This window comes from Branchiostoma lanceolatum, chromosome 6 (genome assembly GCF_035083965.1).
Source record: "Branchiostoma lanceolatum isolate klBraLanc5 chromosome 6, klBraLanc5.hap2, whole genome shotgun sequence".
In the NCBI taxonomy this organism is placed as follows: Eukaryota; Metazoa; Chordata; class Leptocardii; order Amphioxiformes; family Branchiostomatidae; genus Branchiostoma; species Branchiostoma lanceolatum.
This window is the reverse complement of record NC_089727.1, coordinates 15,710,835-15,727,942: the sequence shown is the minus strand read 5'-3', so window position 1 is coordinate 15,727,942 and position 17,108 is coordinate 15,710,835. Positions and strand designations below refer to the sequence as shown.

The 17,108-nt window shown below is 39.1% G+C and overlaps 2 protein-coding genes across 4 annotated transcripts in view; one reads left to right on the top strand and one right to left on the bottom strand.

Annotated features, from left to right (window-relative positions):
- Nucleotides 1-2,140: 2,140 nt before the first annotated feature.
- LOC136436822 (anaphase-promoting complex subunit 15-like) lies at nucleotides 2,141-6,297 on the bottom strand. Its single transcript, XM_066431174.1, has 4 exons — nucleotides 6,208-6,297; nucleotides 5,867-5,992; nucleotides 5,235-5,294; nucleotides 2,141-5,029 (listed from the first exon to the last, which is right to left on the bottom strand). Exons 2-4 carry the CDS (start codon nucleotides 5,984-5,986, stop codon nucleotides 4,877-4,879), a joined length of 333 nt encoding a protein of 110 aa, XP_066287271.1. The 5' UTR covers nucleotides 5,987-5,992; nucleotides 6,208-6,297; the 3' UTR covers nucleotides 2,141-4,876.
- A 219-nt stretch (nucleotides 6,298-6,516) lies between these two features.
- Nucleotides 6,517-17,108, top strand: part of LOC136436815 (transcription initiation factor TFIID subunit 1-like) — a 28,773-nt gene continuing 18,181 nt past the window's right edge. The window contains exons 1-13 of one of the 3 annotated variants that reach the window (XM_066431161.1): nucleotides 6,517-6,805; nucleotides 6,986-7,109; nucleotides 7,639-7,746; nucleotides 8,286-8,737; nucleotides 8,934-9,119; nucleotides 9,520-9,699; nucleotides 10,172-10,514; nucleotides 10,776-10,841; nucleotides 11,526-11,623; nucleotides 12,434-12,619; nucleotides 13,067-13,099; nucleotides 14,001-14,123; nucleotides 14,836-15,009. In XM_066431161.1, the coding sequence (XP_066287258.1) occupies nucleotides 6,695-6,805; nucleotides 6,986-7,109; nucleotides 7,639-7,746; nucleotides 8,286-8,737; nucleotides 8,934-9,119; nucleotides 9,520-9,699; nucleotides 10,172-10,514; nucleotides 10,776-10,841; nucleotides 11,526-11,623; nucleotides 12,434-12,619; nucleotides 13,067-13,099; nucleotides 14,001-14,123; nucleotides 14,836-15,009 (2,184 nt within the window). In that variant the 5' untranslated portion in view covers nucleotides 6,517-6,694. Of the gene's footprint in view, nucleotides 6,806-6,985; nucleotides 7,110-7,638; nucleotides 7,747-8,285; nucleotides 8,738-8,933; nucleotides 9,120-9,519; nucleotides 9,700-10,171; nucleotides 10,515-10,775; nucleotides 10,842-11,522; nucleotides 11,624-12,433; nucleotides 12,620-13,066; nucleotides 13,100-14,000; nucleotides 14,124-14,835; nucleotides 15,010-17,108 lie in introns of all 3 variants that reach the window. The other 2 variants (XM_066431160.1, XM_066431162.1) reach the window with 2 other exon arrangements.

The following is a 17,108-nucleotide window of genomic DNA, read 5'->3' as shown; positions in this document are numbered from 1 at the left end:
ATAGCACAACAATTACTAAAATCATTACTTTTATATTTCTAGAGCCCTCGCAACAATAGATTAAAGCAAAATAATCTCTTTATTCATAATTGTTGTGAACCGGCCGACTACAATGAAAACATGAATCAGGCGTGACCACTCCCAAACAAAAGAATGTATAAATCCTTTCACTATATCAGGAAAGAGGTCAATCGACTTCATGTACAGTTGACATAGATATACTCACAAAATAAGTGTAAAAAGCTTTCAAATGCTTTTGTCTCTATGGACCATCACATGAACAGACATAAAAGTGTCATTGGAAGCAATACAGGAAATATTCAAAAGCAGAAATATTAAAATAAACAGTATGAGCTTAAGGGGTAAAATAGTGGCCAATATTCAATAAATGAATGACAATTCTAAAATTGCCTCTACATTGTATATTTACGTATTGTTAAAGTAGTAGCAGTTGAAAGAATGTATGCTGCTACCCACCTTGCAAAGCTGTAACAGTTATTCGTCTGCCGTTCGATGTTGTTATGCTTGCTTCAAGTGCGATGTTCCCCAGTAGACAGCGTCATACTGCCAACCACTCCCACGCTCTCGCATATAACGCGCCGGAACGTCCCACTTTCAATGACCCTCCAGTCTACCTCCCTACAAGACGAGCGGGACGGCCCTCTGATGGTGTGGTCAGGAGTGAGGATGAATTATAGATGAGACAGGATTGAGTCGGAGCTACGCCTACTTACTGTTCATCCCATTGTGCACCACCAGACGGTAGGGTGCTCCCAGACAAAGGGGAATCCCACATTTGGAATATATTATCCCATCATTTTCTTTCATAAACACAATTCCCAGGGCAATTTTATTTGCATGGGAAAGCCATGACAGCGTGCTATGTTTGAATAATGACTCTATTTGCGTCCAACGCGGTCAGGCCAAATAGGAGATTAGAGCAGTTATCACCCACTTTCAACTAATGGATTGATAATATATTGCATGGGGTGGAAAAATCTGATCTAGGTGAGAAATTGCTGTAATAACTGTCACAGCAGAGTGCAGTCCTCTGTAACCATTGGTTGGATGGCATGACAGCAATTGGCTTTTACATACACAATTTGCTTACAGAGCCATATCACATGCACTTTCTGTAACCCTCAGTCAAATTCAAACCTACATCTTATATAAGTTCAAAATGCATAACTTTACGAGAGCTTTTATAAGCCTCTATCTAATAGTATGTATACGGGAATAAAGTTGCTCATCCATGCTTTCAACCCTTATAGTGTTAAAGTTAATTAAATCAGCCCAGCTCACAAATTCGATCCAGCTCCCAATATTCATGCAAATTTACCCGACACTTGGACGTTTACCATTATGAATAGGATAGATAAGAAGAAAGCTTATACCAGAGAAGACATTTTTATCAGCCAGCCCGTTACAGAAACATTTCCTAGACAATGTATTTGAATCTATGATCTGCCCTGTTTTACATGTACCTACTGCCTGGCAATTCTTGCCAGTACTGCAGCTGTAAGAAGTTCAGTTTCAAAACTGTCAAACTCTCAGGAGAGTGTGTTATCAGCAACTTAAAATGCATGGAACTACTTGAGTGCCACATGGCCCCATATAGCACAACATTTGCATTCAGGCGAAGTACTTCAGCTACAATACCAGATTTAGCTGAAAACCCCAACTTCTCCTCAGCATACAAAGTTTCTAGCAATGCAACCCTTGCTATTTCTGTTCTGCATTCAAAGTCATTTTTACCTTTGCTAAGAAGGTTATGTTTTTGGGTCTGTGTCTCTGTGAACAGCATAACTCAAGAAGTCATGGATAGTTACTAGTAGTTGGTATCATGTATGTTGGCAAAATGAAATGATTAGATTATGGGCCCCTGGTGACTTTCCATGGTATGGTAGCATGACTTCCAGTTTTGATATCTCATGTTGTGGTTTTAATTTTTTTAAATTTTTGGTGGAAGAAAAAGTGGTGTATGGGTTAGGCCCTCTTGTTTTTGTCTTCTTATCTCCTGTCATTCCAACTTACTGAAACAGCCCTCTTGCACTACATACCCTATGCTCATTAATCACAGGATTCTATCCCTGTCAGTAATCCTCTCACGATAATCCAGGAAGAGGCATTAAAACAAGACTACGTAACACTGTTTTATTCATTACTTCCAGGTATGTATGAAGAGTACCAGATAAATCAGGATGAACACAATGAAGGAACAATCTTATCTCTCTTTACAGTACATGATTATATACATAACTTGTCATCGTATTGTATTGATTAATCCAACTTCTTTTCTTCTAATTGCATGATATGACTAGAAAATGAGAATAGGATATTTGTTACCTGTCACTTTGTACATAAAGTTGATGTGTCAATGAAAAGTTACTGATAATTCACTGCTTTCTTTTCAACTTACTTTTGCACATTATAGATTTTCGGTCAATGTCCTGATACCAATTTTGTACATCTTATAAAAGTACAATTCATTTTGACATAAGTCATAATAAATATAATGTGCACATGTGTCACACCAGGATTAGTACAATAGCCAATTTAGCCTTAAAAAATGTCAAAATTGCTCAAATTGCAGAAATGTTTGCGGTTGTTTAATGTTTGCAATTTTTTCGTGGTAAGTTCTTCTCTGCAAGCTTAAAACCAGCGCAAACATTTTTTGCCCTCCTACCTCCTTGTCTACTATTCACACAAACGCAAACTTAAAACCACAGCGAACACTCCATTTTCTCCCTACCGCAAATGAAAACCATGTGAACTTAAATTCATTTACAGTATTATAAAATATGTAGTTAGCTTGCAAATGCATGTACAGTATCTGCAATCAACAGTTCGAACTTGTATCTGCACATCTGAACTCAGAAGAGCGGCAGTAATGGGGCTTAAAAGCAATAGACAGCGGGGACCTTTTTGTGTCTGCCTAATTGCAAAAGCTGAGTGATGAAAGCACAATCATCCTGTGAGTAATAGTACTGATAGTTATCCAGGTCAATAAGAGACAAACTGTGAGGATTATCATTAAGGTACAACTAGCCGTAAAAACTTAACAAGTGACAACTATCCAAGCAGAGGTTAGGCTTTGGCTTGTTTTGACGGATTTCTAGGTATTTTTATCCGGCTTTCTATTTTATCACGTTTTCTTTTTGTCTGCCAGCCAGTTTGACAAAATAGAAAGCCTGATGAAAATGCCTAAAAAGACATCAAAAACAAGCTGAAGCCTAACCTCTGGTTGGAGAGAAGCAAGTGACTGCGTTATATCTCTCAGTGGAGTAATACATCTAAGTCAGAGAAAAAGTTCTCAAAGATTAAAGGTGAGAGGGAAAAGTTGAGTACATTTATACAGTTGCAATATCTCCAGATGAAATGGAAACATGGCAGTATTAAAGGCATCATCGGATTCTCTTATTTGGGCAGTAGAGGGCAATATATACCTTTTGATTTCCCCAGCATCATTACTGTGAGGAACGTTTCATAACACACCAGTATAGAGGTCTGTTGACCCAAGCAGTAAAAAAGATGCAATGTTTTATTATGAAGAATCCCTCCTACATAGCACTTGCCATGGTCACAGCTAAATTTTGTTGCCTTACATCAAGATACAATGGTATCCAAACTCACAGTCTGCTAGTGTTAGAGAACAATGTAGAAGGCCTGTCTTGCATACCAAGATTTAAACAGTTCAACCACAGAGTTCCATTAGTAAACTTCTTCATTCAACTCATGTACATGCTAATATAACATGTACTATTGAACCATTGCCAAATGTGGAGTTCTCCCGGAGGATGTTAAAGTATTGCATGCTTATGGAACAAGAGAACTAGCTCAAATGCAACAGTCAGATTAAGTGGCAACTCCAAGGACATAAAATAGAATGGCACGGCTAAGAGCCCCTAGTGCTTTTTATGACTAAAACGAGCAGTTTGAAACGTATAAAAAAGAGTAGTTATTAGGGAGGTAGAAAATTGGTACCAATTAGGGGAGCTAGTTGGGTCAGCAAATGCACACGTTTTACGAGCACGGATATGTCTGCATTCATGTGCAGTTGGACTCCACTTAAAATCCAGCCCATGCTTTTATTTCCACTCTAATGATAACTCCCAAGGAAGATAGATGGGCTTCTGCAATCTGTGTCCTTGACTGTGTTTTAAGACCTCTGCTCCTCTGTCTTGTTATTCATTTAGGCATAGCATACCATAAATGTACGGAGTATACTTTTTATTGCCAAACTGAAGTTATGGGGAAAAGTAACTTCATGCACATTGTATTTGCAAAAATACTTCCATGTTATGTTTGAAATTGCAAATAAAAGTCAGAGGGGAAGACAGAACGAAGGTCAGGATGAGACTAAATGGGAAGACATTAAGTATTCCAAGTAGAAAGTGACTGTAACAAGACACATGCTACCCCATATATCCACTGGGCCCTTTTCTGTATAACATAATATATCAGATATCATAATGAAAATCATGTTACATGCATAATCAATTTACAAGGGTCCTTGGCACATACATGTTGTAGTATCACATTTACACTAACTTTTTATTTATTCATTTGATGCTTTTCCCAACCCCACTTCTTCTTGCTGTCCCACCCCTATACATACATATACAATTTCAGTTTAATATATTGCTCCTTGATCAATGTTGCAACATGTCAAATAAATAGATCACCTGTGTTGTAAAGCAAAATGTGTAAACCTTCCAACACTCCACTTTGAAAAAACAAACTGAACGAACCAAAGTTGCATGAAAAGGAAACAACTTTTGACTAAACTCGGTAAAACAAATGATCAAACCAACAGAACATTAAGTTGATCAACATTTTCTCCAACTGAACTGGACACAAAGAAGCCACCTGATGGTCAGTTGTGTGCCTGTCCATCAATGTTATCCGAGTCTGACTCTCCCATGTCTGTTTCTAACGGTCCATCAAAGTCATCCACAGAATCATAATCATCAGAATCTTCGTAGTCATCGTCATCTCCCTCGTTATCATCTTCATCATCATCATGGGTCTGGAGGACAACAGGACATAATATTATGTAACATTAGACTACAGACTAGCATAGTTAGACTGTATGTATGATTCGGTATGCCTGTGCTGTGATTTTGGCCCCTACGCTGTTTTTCAACCAGCTTAGGCCATGCTGATTCGATTTTGATGGAAGGATGTACTTAACGATGTGAACGATGGAAGAAAAATCAAACTAAATGTATTACCTCTGATGCTGTCTTCCCAATGGGAACTATATCATTGTCCTTCTCTGCAATGCTTTCCAACTGTGAATACAAGGAGCAAATTATGCATGACAAAACTTACATTTATGAATGTATTTTCTTGTTATCATGTTTTGACTTTTGCAAATACAAAACAGATTCTATGTCAAAGATTTCATAATTCCATACGAAAACTAAAGTACATTTGTACTTATAACGTGCTTTTTCATTCTCAAGTTGGTATGACCCATTCCTCAACCGAAACAGGGACCAATGCCGACTGCCTGTCACTTTGGCCCGTTACAGATGTCACACTTCTGTTCAGGTAAAGTGACATGGACTTCAGGTCTGAATTCCGTGTAATTCATTTCAACGTGAGAAGGACCAGAAAACTGATCGAAAACATGTTGGTAACTTTACTTTGCATTCAGAAATAGCGTATAAAATCTTTATAACAGGTCAATGTCAATTACCGTGACCACAGACGAACTTTCATTCGAAACAGATTCTATAATTTGAGCCTTGAAACAATTTTTGTATGAATGTTTCCATTATTACTTCAAAAACTTGTGTTACTGGCTTGTATAAAAAAATTCCACACATTACAATATGTATTTAATGTCCTTGGTATTTACCCATGACTTGTGAGCCTGTTCCATCTGATGTAGTTCACTCTCATCATCGCAGGGCTTGTCCAAGCTGAACCACAGGGGGTCGTTAACGCGAGGCAGGAGATTCGGGAATTGTGTCGACATCTTATGCTGCAAGGAAAGATAAACTTGACTGCGCGGTACAAATCACAACATGGAAAATTATGATATATTATTGTCCTGCACCTGGCACTGGCAAATTATGCGTATCTTCGATACCCCAGAAGATGCGCTCCATGCAAAGTATGGGAGACTTAACATGAATCTATAGCCACACACACAATTCTAAGTACTGTAGGGATTACGAATATTGCTTGTTGATTCACCTCTGCCGTCAGATTTTCCACAAAATCTTGGAAAATTGGAGCACAACTTCTGCATGTCCTTCCTCTCTTTCCCTCTCCTCAATTTTGAACTGGAAAACATAGTGCGCCATTTAAGACCGCAGATACGATGGCATCGTCTGAATAAAAATACCTTTTAATATTTACAACTATAGCATTTAAACATATGAATAAACAAATCGATGCTTTTGAATGCTTCATACTTATAATATTAATGATTATGTTAAAATCATGCTGATTTGATGCTTTCAAGAACTATGTGTATTGTTGTCTTCAAATTACACGCTATTTATATTCACTGCAGAAGCCAACATGGCGGCCAGTCGTCGAAAAGTAGAAATCGTCTGCGGCTAAATGACGAATTTATGTGATTTATAGATATAATTGAAACCCTACAACGAGATGGATGTTTTAAGACGAACCCAAGACCATATGTAACTCTTCCTTACGGAAGCATTAGTCTGTCAAGATGGATTCTGGGGACGAAGACGACCGTGAGCCGCCCCTGTCTCTGACCGGGTTTCTGTTTGGAAACATTGATCAGAAGGGGCAACTTGAAGATGACGACGTTTTGGACCAGGTAAGATTTTGGTTTATTTTCTGCTTCCCACACACTGTTAGCAAACTATAGTAGATTGTTTCATAGAGAATTTGTAACCATGTTTACATTGTATCTGTTATATGTACATTGTATATGTCGACATTATTTCGATTTAGTTTTGGATGACGTTGAATACTTAAGTATTTTGCTTTGCCGCAGGAATCCAAGCGACATTTGAATCAGTTGAACTCCCTTGGAGGATTTGGCAGCCTGGTTCAGGAGATCACAGCAGATACAGATAACTATGGAGATGATGAACAGGACAGTCAGACAAGCTCCAGTGGTAAGAATTCTGCTTAGCATGAAAGTTTGCAGATCAAACTTTTTGTGTTGGGACAAAGTTCTAGCTCTGTCTCTAAATCCTGCATTGTGTTTGTTATCTGTCCAAAAAGTGCAACATATACAAAATGATATATCTTCTTCAACTTCAACTTATTGAACCCCCAGATAACCCCGCGAGGGGCAAAGTAGGGGGGGGAGGAGGTCCCAGGCTAAGACGGGCAGGCCTCCAGCCTGGCGTGGAAAGTGTTGTATCTAAAGTGTTGTAGCTACAACCATTTCATGATAGTTTTTTCTTCAGAAACCCAATTTTCTAATGTAACATTATGACATCACAATCAACTAACTTCTTTTTTATTTTACATTATGACGGCAAGTCAACCCTTCCTGTCGCAAATGTATAGCTGGTAACTGCCTAGAGTTTATTGGCAATGACATTTCTTGATTTGGCTGTAAAAAGGTAGATATTGTAAAATGTATTGCAAAAATATTCTTGAACCTCCTTGCATTTTATATGTTGTCATGTTTTCCAGGTTGGGTGCTGAACTCCCCCAGTGCTGTGGACTATTCCGACATCAATGAAGCTGTTGATGAACAGGAAGTCAGACAGTCCATGGGCTCCCTTCAGGTGCCCCAGCCAGGTACATTTACTTAGTAGATAAATTACTAGTGTGTTATCAGTCTTAAAATAAAAATTACATGTATATTACTTGCAAGTATCTCTTAATCTAGACAAGAAAGTTCCCTCTTACCTAAGTGCCATTCGAGTTAGTTCCAGGTTTTCCATTGGTGAAGGGATAGCCTGAAACTACCTAGGATGACACTCATGCTAAGCTCCCTCCACCAGAATAAGAACATTGAAAGAAAACTCCTTGTCTATCCTTACAACTTCTTCTGAGTAAAACATGTAAACCTGGCCCTGATAAACCTTTCGTTCATCTTACTTTATCACCAGAGATGCACATTAACTGTAGTGGTATATTAAAGTAGCAAATATAGTCTTACAGATTTTATCTGTTGTAACTTTTTTGACCATGTAAATTCTTGTCATATTCATTTTCAAAGTTATTTTATCAGCAGTGATTAAGGGCTGATGGCAATAAGAATATGAAACTTACTAATGAATACTGTTTATCCCCTCCTTGAAATCATAATGTTTAACAATGTTCTAAATACCAAGGTTCAGACTCAACATCTGATGATGATGATGACTACGATGATGAGGGAGAGACAACAGACAGGCAGCTCATGCCCCCACCTGCCTCAAGCCTGGTTACCAAGGCAACCAAAATGGACTCCAGAAGCTCTCCTGTAGAGGAGTTCAAAGGTCGAACATCCCCTCTTGATGAAAGGGACACTGGGAACTCGCTGTTTGCTGATGCTGGGATCATCCTACCATCATTTGTTCCTACAAGTACAAATGGAGATATTTCAAGAAAAGAAGCAGAAGATAATCTAGTAGAGAAGGGTGATGGCAAAAGGAGGGCATCTGATAGCTCTCCGGAGTCGAGTTGGAAGAAAAGAAGGTCCATAGAGAAATCTCCCAATGGTGGAAGTCTGAAGGACGCTTTGTTTAAAGAAAAAGAGCTGCCAGAGGTCACAGTTCTGTTTCCGCACTTCAGACATGGAAAGGTAAGAAACTGGAATAATCTGTTGTGATAAGATACTTTTATTACATATGCATGAAAGTCGTTGCTGTCACATGTTATGTTGGTATGTTATAATATGATATTGTTATATATCCACTTGCTTTGAGATGAATACTTAGTGGTTTTAGGGCTATACTTTGAAGACCTAACAGTATTTGAATACTTTGTGTCACACATAGGTTCTTAGATTCAACAAGTTGTTTGGGCCGGGGAAACCATCGTCCTTGCCGCAGATTTGGAGGGGTGCCAAGCGGAGAAGAAAACGGCGGCGGCCGACGGGAGAAGAATCTCTGGAGGATTTTTATGAGTGGGAATTTGACTACGGCCCCATCCCTCCTCCTGACCAGTGGATGTCTGATGACGAGGTAGGAACATTTTGGGCCCCCTACCTTTTTTTTTCAAAGTGCAGCTACCTGGAGATTACAAGCATGTAAATCCTAATGAGGAAAGTACATGTATGCCTTGTATGCCTCCTATTTTTCTATTGTTCAGTTACGTAGAAACCATGTTAGACTGTTGTACTGTACATAGTCTTTACCTTTACCTAGTCCCATCCTCATGCCTGAGGGTCGGGGACCATGGTAGCGTCCAGTATCAGCCTCCTCCACTCTCTCCTGTCTCTGGCTCTGTGGGTACACTCCGTCAGTGGGAGACCCGTCCAGTCACGGATGTCTTCCCCCCACCTCCTTCTTGGCCTCCCACGGCTCCTCCTACCATCGATCGTTCCTTGCAGTATTTTAATAAATGGGCTGTTTTATTCCATAGGAGAAAATGATGCGTCCCATGGAAGCTTTACCCGACACAGGAGCCAGGAAGGAGGCTTCGCAGGACGATGACAGACCAGAGATCCCTGAGTGGCGGTTCGGCCCTGCCAGGTACTGGTACGACATGCTGGGGGTGCCTGAGACTGGGGAGGACTTTGACTACGGCTTCAAACTGGCACAGGTGAGTTTCCACTTTTTACATTCAAACTTTTCTTTAGTTAGTTAAAATCCTCCCACACCATAATTGATGTATTGGGCAGTGCCCATCTCCGTTTCATAGCCCTGGGGCCACACTGTGGTGCAATCACTGCAGCAGGGGGCTAGTCCACTGGCAGTGGAGTGTGTTTAACTTCCATACTGTTTCATAAGTATGTACCATTTTTATAAAAAGTAATTTGAACCAGATGTGGCAGAGTAGCAGAGGCGCAGACCACTTCACCACAGGGACACCCCCAAACTTTTCTTTATCTATGCCTAATAATGTTACACATCCAGGTAGGACATTACATGATACAAAATAGATTTAATCAACTGGGTAAATCCTCTGAAGATTCAGACATTTCAGATTGCACCCACTGTCTTTCACAAGTTAAAAGTGTCACTGACAGTTACATGCAATGCAATAGTACCAATTTGTTTTATAACTGTTACAGAATTCTGACAGTGACAGTGGCAATGAAGGTGATGACGAAAGAGAAGAGTCAAAAGAACCCCCAAAACCCTCCCAACCGGAGCCACCGAAAGATGACACTACAGAGAAGACAGAAGATCAGCCGGAAGACATGGAAACCTCAGAAGAAGCAGAGGTGGTTCCAAAGTCAGAGTTTCCAGAAGAGGAGTACTTCTACATGGTGGCACAGCGGTCCTGGGAGGATGATATAGTGTGGGACGGGGAGCAGATTAAGGATAAAGTACTACAGTCCAAATCTGCAGCTATGGCGGGATGGATCCCTACTAGCACCAGTAGAACTGCTCAATCTTTTAGCTCACAACAAGGTAATAAAGGGGAATATACAGGAGAAAACACTCAAATACAAATGTGCCAAACAATCCCTTACTCATGAAAGAAGTGCTGATTTCTATAGGGAGTAAAAGATGCCCCCACAAAAACCTCTCCCCTAAATGGAAGAGGAAGATATGAATATCAAATTCTGTCTGCGAAGGACAATGATAAAAGTTGCAATTTGCTAATACTGATAGAGTGGACAGATTTAAAGTGATTGTTTTATGTTTGTATTATCTTCATTGTTGTTACAGGTTTAAACATCAGTGTGACTCTTCCAAACAGTGTATCCTCCACATCATCAGGAAAGAACCAGCAAGGTGAGTGAGATTAGGGCCGTTCCTCGTTATCTTTGCGCCTTAAAAAAGCTTTGCTGAGCCATCCACTCATTAGATAGTGAACCAACCGTCACATGTCTCAACAACTATTACTTAGGCCACGCAAATTTAATTTGTTGCTTCTCGGAATAGCCTGTCCTGTTTTTCCCATTTTGAAAAAAAAAAAATTGGGTCACTATTCCCATTCACAATTTTTAACTCACAATTTTACTATTTGTTCAGTTGTAAAACTCAGTAGCCACCAAAATAGATTATAAAGGCCTGAATGTACTTAAAAAGTGTGGTCATATTGATCATAATTGATTTAATTTTTCATTTATTAAAACTATTTCTCAGTATCAATCCATATATTACATGGCAAAAGGTAATTTTATTACTGAAATTATAGTACTAGATCAAAGAAAGGGTGCATTGCATAAAATGAGCCATACAAAGGTGTAATTTGAATAATCCTCTTATTCTTTATGGTATGTAAACCCTTATCTTCACCCCAGACTATTTGAAAAAAATATTATTTATATTTTTGTTTTCCCCGTCACTCCAATTTTTTTCTGAAAAAATCTGAGAAGCAACAAATCAAATTGGTGTGGCCTTAACACCAAGTGTAGGATGATGTCTTTAAGAAATTGATAGATTCTCAGCACGTTTCTTGTCCATGTCGAGTAGACCCAGACGATGACCAGCAGTGGTACTCACTGTTCCCTGTGGAGAACCCTGAGCTGGTCTATGGGAACTGGGAGGATGACATCATCTGGGATCCACAGGTATGGGCATTTTACTCAAGTGTTACAAGAGTCAACGTTAGTTTCTAACCTTCACTTTACCATGTACGGACACACCTGTATATTGATGAGTTGTTCCATGGTAGTACTAGTAGAGACATTAAGATGTGTGTCCCATGGTCGGAGCCAGAATGTGTCACCATCAGTCAATGATGACTGTCATTCTGTGCTGTATGCCTTTCAATGTTTGCATACTACAAAAAATGTTTATTGGAAGGCATCATTGTATGCAGGGATCTCCCCAGAAATAGAGAGCAGGATGGGGGGGAGGGTGCCAGGCACAGAATACATGTTGCGAGGGGGGAGGGGGGAGGTGCGCACACCCCTCAAAAGGAGACCGGCTGTTGCATTTTGCCTTTTTCAGACAGAAATGGAGTCATTTCCTACAACTTCAGCTGCCTTTGCATTTGAAATTTCCAGTTTTTAGCAAAATTACAGGCTTTGCTGGGGAAATATTGGAAGAAATAACTTTGAAAATCAACAGGATGGAGCTGGGATTAGAACAGGATGGAGGAGCGCCACTGTTCCAGTCTTTAGGGAGATCCCTGTGTATGACTTTGCTTAAGTTGGAGGTCTTTTTGTATGGTCATACCATATTAGGAAATATCAATCTATGACCATGTCATCATAGGAGGTATCTTTATACGGTCATGCCATATTAGGAGATAATGTATATCCCTAATGTCAGCCAAGCAAACTGCAGCATCATGTGATAATGTAATTTGCATGTCTTACTTGATACAAGTCATATTAAATTGGCCAAAAAATGCACCATTCCATATTTTTTTCCAGAATATGAAGGAGATTCCGAAGCCAAAGGTCATGAAACTTGACCCCAACGACGAAAACATCATCTTCGGAATTCCTGATGACCCCGACCCGCTACCAGACGACACGCCCTCTAAGGACAAGAAGGAAGTTCGCCAGTCCACCCTACTGCTGAAAAAGAGAGGCTTGACCAAGCCGGAGTCCGACCAGGTTTGGTTGTTCGTGTTACTAACACTGTCTAAACCTTCACAGCTCTAACCACATGTCCGTCTACTTCACTCTATGTCTTTTCATGACTTTTTTCTCGTTGTAACTTATGTATATTTTCAGTTGGTTTGATGGGCAACCAAATGAAGAGTTGGCCCTCTTGTATGTTGTTAGAAATATATATTCATTTTAAATGTTTTCATATATCATTTATATTACTTTGTATTCATCATGTTGCACAGTATTAAACATGTCCCCGTCATTGAAACAGACCTGGGGAATATTGTGATATAATACTGAAAATGTTTAAATCTGATTTTCTTCAAAGTACCATGGTTTTATCGTTGATTTATAGATGATTTGCAAATTTAAGTGTACATTTCACAGTGACCGTTGATTTGATTTTTTTGCGGAGGAATCAGACCAACAAAGCATGTGTTTTTTCTGCAGTTGTCGGAACCAGGGAAGAAAAAGAAAAATGTGGTAAATTAAAGACTAGGACATATCTGTTCCATTCTGGAGTGAAACCTTGTCTGCCATTCAGATATGTTTGCTTAAGCTTACACATTTCTCATGTTAACATAGAAATGGTAAAAGTTGTAGGGACACTTGTTAGCGATTGTTTCTTGATTCATTACCATAAACCAGATTTGTTTGAAAATTCAAAGCTACCAAAATCATGGATCAAGAATGTTTGTATGATGTTTCTTTAATGTGACCATTCTTTGTGAACACAACAACTGATTACAAAACATATAGAACTAGTACAGATCTAACAACTTTTCTATAACAAAAGAAGACAGCAATGATCTGAAAGGTTTCACCATAGGATGGACTGAGATGTTACAATGTTTGGAACGTTTGTTTCTCTGTTTGTTCTGTTTGTTGCTTTATCCTTCTTGAAGTTGAAAAAGGCACATTGAATAAGACAAAAAGCACATCATATATCTATAAAGAAGGTAAGCTTTTGGAAGATATATTGGAGATGCACAGATCATAATTGATACTGTACAGTAATATAACATTGACTTCTATACTGATTTTCCTGGCAACTCACCTGTTCCATTGTTGTGTTGATTGTTTATTTTCTTTTAACATCATTCGTTTTTGGATTCAAGGAAAAATTAAACAAGAATGTTTTTCATGTTCAAGCTAAAAGGGCACTACATATTTTGATCAACCCAGTGCTGAAAAAGATTGAAATCTAACAAAGAAAAATATCAAAATTAAAAGTATTCTTATTAAGTTATTCCATGATGAATTGCTTATTGGAGTCCAGAACAGTGGAACATGTTGCACTTAGTAAACAACAACAAAAGTGTGGGTTATGTTGTATTCACAGAGCTGTTGACTCAAAATAGAATTATGTTTTGTTCCTTTGCAGTCCAACGTGTCCCACAACGAGCAGAAAGACCCGTGGAACCTGTCCAATGATGAGTACTACGACCCTAAACACAGTCTGCAGGAGACAACACTACGGGCCAGCATGGGTGGGAACCTAGTACAGGTAAGTAACAGACTTATCACATCTTTTCTTCTGCAACCTATTGAAACTAACATAACTTCTGGTTAAGGTAGTAAGCAGATATAAGTTAGTACTAGTAGCTAACCAACTGATCTGTAGTAGGGGAAATGTGCTTTGTTGTGAATGTTACCCCTAGCAGCTTATGTCGGAATTGGAATCTGTGATGAAAGATTCATAATTTACTTTAGATTCTGATTAACCTTCTCCCTGCTGCAGAACCCCATTACGAATACAAATTTGGTACCAAATGACTACCTTAGCATGCTAAAGGTTAACAAATGGACAAGAACACCAAAAGACAACAGGAACTTAATAATTTTTAAGTTCTCTTGTATCATTAGTATCATTGAAAAATTTACATTTTGTGCCTTATGATGATAGCATGTTCTGTTCTGTGTTTTAGCACTCCATATTTGTATATATAGCCCCTAGCAAGTTTTGTTGGAACTGCAAAATTTGTTTGTCTTTGAGTAAAAGTTCTTGAATGCAACCATAGGTTGTTTCTACAGCTACCTGAGCTGCAGAGTACAGTGGATCATCATCATATGTTTGTTGGAATCATGTGATTAAAAATTGATAACTTAATATTCTGATTGAGACCAAATGGACCAGTTTTTCTGTATCATTAGTATCATTGTAGAATGTACATTTTGTGAGTTATGATGATTAATGTTAGCATGTTTTGTTCATGTAGCACTCCACCCCAGCCATTGAGCTGCGCCAGCCGTTCTTCCCGACACACATGGGACCCATCAAGCTGAGACAGCTCCACCGGCCCCCCCTCAGGAAGTTCTCCCATGGACCCATGGCCCAGCCGGGCCCTCACAGTGTCCTACCTCTCCTCAAACAGATCAAGAAGAAAGCTAAGGTACGGTTAGTTTTTGTACATGTAACCTACGTCCAGGACTAGATGGTTAATTGTTTAATTTAGGACAAGAAAACTTTATGAAATTTCAAGTCCCTACAGCCTTCATGAGACTCATGAAAAAACGGATTTCCTTGAAGTGCCATCAAAGTCATGTTGTCCTTTGTTTAGGGCCTAAGATTCTAGTAGCAGAATTCATTTGAAATGTTTAAAAAAGAACATTACAAGTAGGTATGTTTTGTCAGCTTAATTGCTGCTTTGATTCATATTTGTAATAATGTTTTTGATAGAATGCTTGAACTAAGCTTGCAATGGTAATTTCCTAACTTCAAATACTGAGGCAAGATTATTTTTATTTTATTCGTATATGTTTATGGAGTATAAGGCAGAAAGCGATTGCTTATATGAAGCCTTCTACTCAACACATACAACAAAGAGACATAATGACATACATAAATACAAAATGGATAAAAGAAAATTAACAATAGACAGTACAAGTTGGTATCTATCGCTAAATGAATCTTCCTGTACAATGGATGTAAGTATGAACTATGTCGAATATATTACAGTTTTGTAAGTAAGAGAGTGAAGTGGAACCGCGTAACAGAATAGAACATAGTGAGCTGTCGTTAAGTTGTTGAAGGTCAGTTATGTTGGAAAGAGATGATAGCATAGTACTTCTTTGGGTGGTATAAAGTTTGCAGTGTAGGAGATAATGTTCAGTTGTTTCACTATAATGGCCACATTTACATGTAGGACAATCTATACAATGGTGTAGAAATAGGTGGTGGTTTAACTGACTGAAATTTAAACGAAGCCTTGTAAGATGAACTGCATAATGTCTTTGGCCGTGAGAGAAGTGAGGGTGTTTGATCGGTCTATTGAAATGTGAGTCCAGTTCCTTTTTATAAACGTTGATCGTAAGCGATGCTTGGACATTAGAGGCCAGTTCATTCCACAAGTGAATAGTTGAGGGCAAGAAAGATTTTTTACACTTTTCAGTTTTACAAACAATGGAGGTGAAATTCTGGTTGGCACGGAGATTGTATGGGACAATGTCACAAACACGTGGTGGGATGAGGTCTTGAAGGTATTGTGGTACGAAACCATTCAATATTTTCCAAAAGTGAATCAGCTTATGTTTTTGTCTTCTGATAGCCAGTGTGTCCCATCCAACCTCGGCTAACAGAGACTCGTGTTTAGTGCCTCTCATGGCTCCAGTACAAACCCGTGCCGCAGATATTTGAACAGATTCAAGTAAATCTGAGTCTTTGCCGAGGAGGCTACACCAAACAACATCTGCATATTCGATTAATGGCCGAATCATACTTAAATACAAGGTTTCCAGAGTTCCCCGGGGAACAAAATATTGTATCCTTTTCAAAAGGTTTATACGTTTCATTGCCTTGGATGTTAATTCGGATACATGGTATGACCAAGACAAATCACGTTTTAGATGTAGTCCCAAGTGCTTATGACAATCAGCTTCCTTCAGTTCAACTCCCTTGAACACTAACGGTGGGTGATGGACCTTGCTCTTTTTCATAGAAAATGTCATTAGTACGGTTTTGAGGGGGTTAAAAGTTAGCAACCACTGGTCTGACCAGTCACCCACCAATTTAAGATCGTGGTTCAATCTATTTGCTGAGACAAGACGATCCAAAACTATTTCCATCAGCGACGTGTCGTCAGCAAAAAGATTGGCTTCAGTTAGCAGATTGTCCACCAGATCATTAATAAAAACTAGAAAAAGAAGTGGCCCTAGGAGTGACCCCTGTGGGACACCTGCATCAATAGGTAACCAGCTGGAACATGACCCATTGATGACGACACGCTGCTTTCGATTCGTAAGGTACGACTCAATCCATTCCAGAAGTGATCCGGATACTCCCAGTTGACGCAACTTGAAAATAAGCCCAGCATGCCATACTTTATCAAAAGCTTTGGATATATCCAAGAAAACGGCACGGACTTCTAGACCTTGGTCTACTGCTTTGTGTAGCTTGTGAACAAGGTGCGTCAATGAATTAACAGTTGAGTCACCGGGAGTAAAACCAGAATTTCGATCGGTAAGCAGGTTGTTGCCATGTAAATAGGTAGAT

Bases quoted from the DNA above. Each gene is read 5' to 3' on its own strand.
- LOC136436822 (XM_066431174.1), bottom strand. From the start codon at position 5,986: ATGTCGACACAATTCCCGAATCTCCTGCCTCGCGTTAACGACCCCCTG. The intron at 5,295-5,866 runs GTAAATACCAAG...TTGTATTCACAG, and splicing joins AACAGGCTCACAAGTCATGG to TTGGAAAGCATTGCAGAGAA. The intron at 5,030-5,234 runs GTAATACATTTA...GTTGTCCTCCAG, and splicing joins TTGGGAAGACAGCATCAGAG to ACCCATGATGATGATGAAGA.